Source organism: Zootoca vivipara, chromosome 7 (assembly GCF_965207765.1).
Source record: "Zootoca vivipara chromosome 7, rZooViv2.hap1.1, whole genome shotgun sequence".
Taxonomy (NCBI): Eukaryota; Metazoa; Chordata; class Lepidosauria; order Squamata; family Lacertidae; genus Zootoca; species Zootoca vivipara.
Window position 1 is genome coordinate 30,111,266 of NC_142590.1, and position 9,233 is coordinate 30,120,498.

General features: G+C 43.5%; 1 protein-coding gene across 1 annotated transcript in view; it reads right to left on the reverse strand.

Moving 5' to 3' along the window:
* AK5 (adenylate kinase 5) overlaps nt 1-8,786 on the reverse strand; it is an 84,242-nt gene extending 75,456 nt beyond the window's left edge. The window contains exons 1-2 of the mRNA XM_035121631.3: nt 8,016-8,786; nt 439-625 (exon numbers count right to left, since the gene is read on the reverse strand). Of these exons, the coding sequence (XP_034977522.1) occupies nt 439-625; nt 8,016-8,075 (247 nt within the window). The 5' untranslated portion in view covers nt 8,076-8,786. The remainder of the gene's footprint in view (nt 1-438; nt 626-8,015) is intronic.
* Nucleotides 8,787-9,233: the final 447 nt, after the last annotated feature.

The following is a 9,233-nucleotide window of genomic DNA, read 5'->3' on the forward strand; positions in this document are numbered from 1 at the left end:
CCATGGATGATAGGAGTCCAGCAACATCTGGAGGCCTCAGCTCACCACTCCTGCTTATTCATATGGCCCACTCTGTTTCATGGGGCTTAGTCCCAAATAAGTGCATAGAATTACAGACTTATCTACTTAAAGATTATTCAGCAATACTGTAAATCTAAATTAGAATCAAAATTGAAATGAAGATGGATCCTTCTACAGCTGTTGATTGATTTATATTTGGTGTGATTCCCATTTGTGTAATGTGGCCACATATCACTAACAGAAGCCACAAGGCAGCAAATCATAATCACATCACAACTAATTAATGCGCTAAGGCATTAAATGTTCAATGCACCCACATCACCACCACCTTCAATCATACAGTGTCTTACCCATTATACTCATCTTGTCACCTGAATCCAAGCTGAAACATAAAATTAATACAAAAATAAATCTTACCATTCCTGAAAAAGGATCTTCTTGACTGGCTGCCATTCAGTGCAGGTAGTGTCCTTTTTTCTGGACTGACAAAAGTGTCCCATTTTACTTTTTCTGTTCCTCCCAGCTCCTTCACTTTTTGTAAACACCCTTCCAGGTATTCGACTGGATCATCGGGTTTGTAGCACATTAATCCATTCAGCAAACTCTGAAACATAATGCCCCAAAGTGATTTATAAGCCAGTGAAGTTGAAAACAAGATTGTAGTCTAACAATTATCTTTGTTATATACCAATCCCATTTTTCCTTGTTATTTTAGGTTTCCATTTTATGGCAAACTAAAAGCCTCTTAGAATTACAAGTGTGACTTATGAAACATAACATTGCTGCACATGAAGACTTGATTTATTAGCTGCCTTTTGCTTTTAGGAAAAGCATGAAAAATGCACATTTTTCATTAAGCAATGCTTCCAATGAACACATGGTCACCTGTACTCATAGGCCTTCTTAATCAACAAAGCTAAGCAAGTTAAATGCCACTGATTTAAATAGGACTACCCTGGAAACAATCCAAGCATACCAGTTAAATCAATTTGTAGATTAGGGTATTACAGGACCACTGCTAAGGTACAAAACTGCCAAATGAGTTGGTTTCCCCTTATTTATTTATTTATTTATTTATTTATTTCAACCAACTCAGTGGGGCTGAACTCTTAAATCCGCCCCAAGGCTTATGTGCAATATTTTGTTAGGTTCATAAAATTGCTGAAGCACACAACAATAAAAATTCAGAAATCCCCTTCCCCACCCAGATAGCAGTAAAGGTAAAGGGACCCCTGACCATTAGGTCCCGTCGCGGACAACTCTGGGGTTGCAGCGCTCATCTTCTTTACTGGCCGAGGGAGCCGGCGTACAGCTTCCAGGTCATGTGGCCAGCATGACTAAGCCGCTTCTGGTGAACCAGAGCAGCGCACGGAAATGCCATTTACCTTCCCGCCGGAGCGGTACCTATTTATCTACTTGCAGTTTGACGTGCTTTTGAACTGCTAGGTTGGCAGGAGCAGGGACTGAGCAGCAGGAGCTCACCCTGTCGCGGGGATTTGAACCGCCAACCTTCTGATCGGCAAGCCCTAGGCTCAGTGGTTTAACCCACAGTGCCTTTATACATGTGGTATTATACGGTATAATGAAGCACTTGGTGATAGAATAGCAAATCATTTTCAAGACTTGCTATCTTGTTATGGAATAAGTTTCCCTGATTATTTATTTTCCTACTTAGTCACATTTAGAAAAGAACCACTGAAATCAATGGGACTTTAGTCATGATAAATGTAATACCCATTACGTTCAATAGGCCTACTCCAATTATGACTATATTTAGATTTATTAGACATATGGATAACTCATCACATAGACAACAAAAGCTGCTTAAAGGCATCACTATGGCCCTGCTTGATGCCTGGAAGAATATTTTAAATAAATGGAAATTATAGGATGTTTTCTATTTGTTTCACTTCATTTTTTACCCACCAATGACATAGTAAATTATACCCATTTTATAGAGCATCTGTTCCATACAACAGTAAATGCATCAACATTTTTTTTTTAAAAAAACCACTGTTACTGAATGAATTCATGAATGTTGGTGAGGAACATCCTTGCAGGATGATTCATTAGATCTCCTCTAATCATATAATTCTGTGAAATACATGATTTGGGTATCACCTTCCTATCCCTAAAAAGCATGTACTGTAGTAGTGTTGGCTACGGGCTATACCACTTTAAAAGGCAGCTGGCAATTTGTATTTGAAAGATCTTGCATATTAGATCCTTCCTCTGTGGGGAATGCTGCATCATTGATGTTTGATGTTTTTAATGATGTTTTCATGGATGCTTTTTTGCTGATTTTATTTTTGCTGATTGATATATTTTATGAAAATGTGGATTATAAATACATTAATGAATAGGTTCATTATCTTCCCAATCGGGTAAATATTCCACATGCAGGAGCTTTCTGATTTGAGATATAGTTCAATTACAGGATTCCTCATTTGCATTCCAAAGCAATATGGTCCTGGTGGATAGTGCCAAATCTTTTCATGAATGTTTGAATGGTTTAAGTATGTTTAAAATCACAACTACAGGGTGTTCTTGAAATATAAACACCCCTGATGTGTACGGTAAACAGTGAGAAGTGATCAGTGAGCCCGGATTTATTTTGCTCAAGTCACCATGATATAAAAGAATTAAACTGTTGCGTGTTACTGACATCTTTTCACATAAGGCCAGTTTGTCCACTTGAACAGATGTGTAAACACTTTGTAAATCACACTATTTGTCATAGTAAACAAAGGCTCCATGGTAAATGCATGTGCTCTGTAACACACAGAGAAAAATGTGCAACTCCAGAAATATGTGACCTGAAGAACCTAATGCATTTTTATGATGTGGCAACATCTGTTAAACAACCACTTTACATAACTGCTGTTACAGTTTTGTGAAGTAGAGATAAACTGTTGTGGCCTCAAAACTAAAGCTGGCAGGTTTACTCATAGCACTGTAGCAGCCTTGTTGTGGATGACCCTTGGTCCGAAAAGCGTGGTCAAAATTAAAGGGTTCAGGAACTCAGACCAGACCAAATTTCATAAAATCATACACCAGCTTTACTAAAGCAAAAGCCTATGAGAGAGAGAAATTCTCTTGTAGAAATAATTACACAGATAAAGATAAATAATTACACAGATAAAAATAGCTCAGAAGGTAAGAAGACAACAAACACTAGTTTATCCAACTAATTAACAAACACACTTAAATCTCAGTAGGCAGAGCAATGGAACAAGATGCTGTCAAAAGCCCAAACAGACACTGACCTTGGCTTAGCTGGCTGCCAAGAGCTCCCACCAATCCAGGTTTATGGGAACTTAGACCACCCAATTACCTTGTGACACCGGCCTTGAAGCCTTAATGGGAGTTAGCTGTATGTAAGCTCATTTTTTCTGAGGTTCTAACCCAGGCATCCCCAAACTCGCCCCTCCAGATGTTTTGGGACTACAATTCCCATCATCCCTGACCACTGGTGCTGTTAGCTAGGGATGATGGGAATTGTAGTCCCAAAACATCTGGAGAGCCGAGTTTGGGGATGCCTGTTCTAACCCATTGCCATAAACCAGTCTTAAAGGGGCGATATCACCACAACCCTCTTCGGAAAAGTTCAAAAGAACAGTTTGCACTTTAAAGTTCAAAACATATTCTCATATGTACAAAGAATATATCTGTCCCATAAACACTGCATAAGATATAACTATGGTGTATCTTGTGTACAATAAATAAAGGTCAACCCAAGGCATGTGGTAGGCCACGCTCTGAATCCATAGCTGCCAAGTTATCCCCTTTTTTAAGGGAAATTCCCTTATGCTGAATAGGCTTCCTCGTGAGAAAAAGGAAATCTTGGCAGCTATGTCTGAATCTGGTTGTCTTGAATGGACAGAAAGTGCGTAATCTGGGATAGTAATGGCCACTTCCCTGGTACAGGGGTGGGCAGTGGTTACGGGCCAGCCGTGCTGGGGCCCAAGCACCCCAGGAGCAACATCTGGCTGGGAGCCAGCAGTTGGGAAATCTCTGGCTGGCTGCATAGTGTGACAGGAGATCCCGCCAGCCAGCAATCTGAATTCTGGCAAGGTGGGTCTCACTGTGGGTGGGACTGCAACATCAGTCCTTTTTCATGGTTGGATTGGCTCTACTCCAGCTGAGATTTAGGCCTTCAGCAGCTTTCCCCCTCCACAGGGGTGAGGGCCTATTAGGATGGTCTGCCATCAAAACATTCTGGCCCAAAGGAGGTGCAGAATACACAGTAACATGCTGTGACTTGTTTGCAAAGCATTTTGAATATTAAATTGTTTGCATCTGCCGGGACCTCAAATCTGGTTTTAAGCAGATGAATCTAAAAGGGATCCAAAGCATTCCTTGCCCCTGTTGTGTTGGATGAGTTTCAGTTAGTACAGCTTGAGGATATAGACCAGGTGCTTGGTTTGGACAATGAGCTGTGCACCTTGCCTCTCATGACTGATAAGAATGGGGGGTGTTGTTTGGCTCCAATGTGAGGTCCCACAGGGGTCTCCCACTGACCACATTAGTCACTGAGTGGGATCATCTGGAGATCTGGGATGTACTGTAAGCAATATACTGATGACATGCAGCTCTATTTCTCTTTTACACTTCCAGATGTGGTGGTGAATGTGCTTTCCCCCTACAGGAGCAGCTGCAAAGCCTGGGACAACTTCTGGATCCACTACTGTCAAATAGCCTAGATGGTGCAAATTGTCTTCCATCACTTTTAGCTAGTGATTCAGCTGCAAGCCTATCTAGACAGGCTTAGTCTAACCTCTGTTGTCTACATGCTGGTAACTGAAGGGTGGGTGGCAACATCAGAACAGGCCTTTTCAGTGGTGGCTCCCAATTTGTGGGATACATTCCCCATGGAAGCACACCTGGTACTATCACTGTCTGTTTTAGACACCAGGCTGAAACATTTATCTTTACCCAGGCATTTGGTTGTTAATTTGGAGCGCATTGGCCTATCTGTAATGCTTAATCTCGTAGTGGGGTGGGTAGGATTTGTCCCTGCTTATAATTTTTTAAAAATATTAAATGGGCTTATTAAAGCCTTTAAATAAATAAATAACATGGATGCATGACCTTTTTTTAGATATTCTCTCATTTATGACTTTTAAAATGTGGTTTTAATGCCTTTGATATTATTTGTAGCTTAATATGCAGGTTCCTTTGAGACACTTTTTGTGTGAAAGTCATCTAATAATAATCATAATAATAATCTGTATATCCATGTCCATTTGCCTCCCCCCTTCTCTCATATTCCATTCTATCTCCCCAGGGAGCCTACTTTTCCTTTTGCTGTCCTGCCTTCTGCCTGCCCAGAAGACAAACAGGTAATCAGTACACTTGTTGACACCTTGAGGATAAGCACTTCTAGCTACTGAGGTCACCTGGGCTTCAAGTAACAATGATGATCTCACAAGTACCCCCCATGCTATGCATCTATTCCTCCAAGAGGACTGCCTGTCTTGAACAGCCTGTCCTACCAATTCTTGGTCTTGAGACCGCCCCCCCATCCCAAACAAAATTCATGTTTGGATTCAGTTTTAGTTTATTGACCCACATCCAGACCATGAGTGTCTGCAGGCGTCAATTCACCACAGACTCAATTCAGATGGTACAGCGAGATGAGAGTTGCTTCAAATCTCCTGATGACAGCTGCCAGCAGAAAGATAATAGATATCCTGGGCAACAAATTCAAAATGTGGGGGCATGATGCTAATCAAAGGGAATTTTAAAAACTGAATTTTTAAAAAAGTTTAAACTTGTGTCATTGATTAACATCCTCCTCCACTATGGAACCTAGCTTGCATTAAAGTATATAAGAAGTCGGTATGTTGCAGAGAATAATAGATAGACACAGGGATGGCGGGGAAAGAACACACACACATCCCAGCCAAAACTGTTTGATTGCTACAATGCAACTTGTCAAATTATTATGTCAAATCTGTATAACAATTCATGCTAACTATTATGAACAAGCCTGTGCGTATTCTGCTATTCAGTGTGTAAGTCAACATCCTGTCAATGTCCCTGTTTGCATTTGTTTTTAAAAGTTTCCAGCCCTTACAGCGTAAGTGTAGAGAAACATCAGAAGCATAGGTGAATAGTAAGACAATTGAGCAAGATAACTATTGGGCAGGTCTGTAGACCCTTACTTAGTTTCTCACTCCTCTCTATGACCAGAAGGTAGAACAAATAATGAGTGGATATTTGCAAAACACGCAAATATATCAAAATGTCCTTCATTTGTGTGAATTAATGTACATAGCAGAATCAACTTTTTAATTGCAGCAGAAACTATGTTGTCCTGGCACAAATTAAGTCCTTCTGTATCAAACATCAAAAGCTCCCATGTAATCCCACTGCCTCATGTTTTTAACACTTAAATGGGAGTAAGAGTGGCCTATCATACTGATTTTTTTGTGACAACGAGCAAGAATATAGATTGTAAGGCATTTAGATATTAGATACATGTATGTTGTATAATGATTAAAAACATATCAATAGCATAGCAATACCATAGGCACCTTGAAACGATTAGGGTGTTAGCTTGACTATTATACACACTTTCTATTGAATTCAGTTGAGCTACTTTCTGAGTAGACATGTATAGGACTGCACTCCCCAGAACTATTTTATCAATAATTTTACTATTTATAATCTATAACTGAATACACAAAAATAGTGTTTGTATAAAAAATTCTAATAGTTTTCTAAACTTCTCTGCACGTAGCATTTGTGATTTACTGTTATGTTCAGATACTACAAGTGGGTTAGTTATAATTAACCCATTTAAACAACTCACAAATGCAGCATTCATCTTAGTTATTTTCAGTCATTTGCTGAAAAGAAAGAAATATTTCTTAGAGAATCCCCTAAAGTAAGAATTCCATGAGACAAATGAAAACGCCAGCAGAGGGAAGGGAGAATTTATGTTATGGTTAAAAATTCTCATTAAACAGATTTGACTCAATGACAATGAAAATATTCTTTGGAATTGAGACTGCGACCCTAAGTGTGCCAAGATGTTCAGATGAACATGCTTGAGACCAAATCCCTTTAGGTCTCAAGTAGCACAAGCAACTGACTTTGTATTTTCACTTTAGCTACCCAATCATGTTCCCTTTTAAATATCACAGTTTGATCGCAGGAAGCCACATTCATGGCTACATGAGGAGAAAATAACCTAGGAGAAAATAAACTGCAGCAGCATCTCCACTGAATGCTCCATCCATTCACCCTGGAGTCAAGATATGTAGAGCTTTCAGAGAATGCCATGGGAAATGACACATTCCTGCCTCCTGCTTTTCTGATCACCAATTCCACACATATTCACATCTCACAAGGTCGGATCAATGCTGCCTTACAAGCAGCTAGAAAAGCCAAGGCAACCGGAGGCAAGAAAGCTTCCAGATCCATTAAAAGTAGAGTGGGAGGACAATGTTAGCTCCCCTCTGCTCCGCAGAATCAGGTAGGTGGGCAAGGCAAAAGGAAGCAGGCAGGGGGCTGAGAAGATGCACAACCTGTTCTGTAAGCGAAGGCATCTATTTGGATACCCAAAACAAGCAGACAGGGGTAGGAGGATGCCTTTCCCCCTGCCGTACTAACTACCCCAATTCCCCTCTCTGCCTGTAGGGTCTCGTATGTCGCCCAAATCACGGGTGCCCAGCCAGAAGGGGCAAAGACCGCAACCATCGTTTTAGATCTTGGGAAACTGTGCAACAAGAAGGCGAAAGAGGTCAGAGGCGAAGTCTGGAGTAAGTGACATTGCTCCCTTCGAAACAAGCCTTGCCCCTTCAATATGCCGAGCTGCTGTCATTGCTCCGTGCTCTCCCACCTTGCCCTAGATCCCACAACCTCGCCCTCTCCATCCTGTGACTCTCCCTTTCCCCTAGACTTCGGGGGAACTTGCTCCACCCAGGGTCCAGAGGCGAGAGATGAGTGGCTGCCGGGTTCCACTGGCTGGCGAGGGGAGTTTTTACCTCGAAAAGCTGGGGGATCTCCCTCTTGGCCAGATACTCCTTGGCGTCGCAGGTGCTCATGCCTCCTGGCGGAGAAAGGGCGGTGGCGCGGCCGGGGCTGCTGGCTGGTTGGCTGGTTGGCGCTTCTGCCCGGCTTTACCGCGGGGCAGGGAAGGGGGGCGGGTGTTTTCGCCTTGTCTGCCCCGCACTCGAGAGCCTTCCTTGTCCTTGCAAACCGGTCTCTCCCGCAGGGAAAGGGGATTGGCGAGGAGGAAGAGGAGGGGAAAAAGGGAGAAGAGACGGAGCCTGAACCAGCACCTCCCCTCTCCTCGCAGCCCAGCCCGCACTCCGCCAGTCAAGCTGGGTGGTGCTGGGTGGCGGGAGTGGGTGGCTGCTGCTGCTGCTGCTGGAAAGGCGCCGGGGAGGGGGTGACTCCGGATCGCACGATGTCGCCCTGCTGTGTGCAAGTCCACCTCCGAGGCGCCGCGCCACCGCACACGTAGTGTCCCCTGAACAAATTGCCAGTACTATCGAGAAAAACAATCTCCAGGGGAAGCTCGTCGTCCGAGATAGATAGCCGACTGGGGTGCGCCCTTGGTTCGACTGCGAATGTCAGGAAGTCTTTCCTAAAGCGGATCCCCACCCCACCCCCCACCAAGTTTAAGGGCGAAACAGTTGAAGAAAAAATTCAGAGTTTCCTCTCTCACAAACACGCCAGAGCTGTCTGAGTTGCTTTGCTCCAAAGGCGCGTCTCTCTCTCTCTCTCTCTCTCTCTCTCTCTCTCTCTCTCTCTCTCTCTCTCTCTCTCTCTCTCTCTCTCTCTCTCTCTCTCTCTCTGTGTGTGTGTGTGTGTGTGTGTGTGTGTGTGTGAGCGCGCACGGACAAGGCGGAGAGAGCAAGGAGCCGGCGAAGAACTCAAAGCAAAGGGTGGCCAGAAATGATCGCCCACGTGGAATTGGCTGAGGTTCTGGTACTATGTTTGGTTCAGCATGTACGTTTGGCCTTTATATAAATGCATCGCAAGCCACGGAGGCAGGGCAGGGATAGTTGGATCGGGGCCGCGCAAGGAAGGGTGGTTTAACATGTTGCCCCCACGTTGATTACTGCCCCCCCATGGGCGTACCCAGGATCAAAACTAGGGGGGGGCAAGGGGAGGGGCCAAGGCACGGAAGGGGAGGGGCCACAAAGTGGGCGGGAACGGCGAACTCGCGCTCCGCTGGGCTGTGCCCCTCCCTAGAA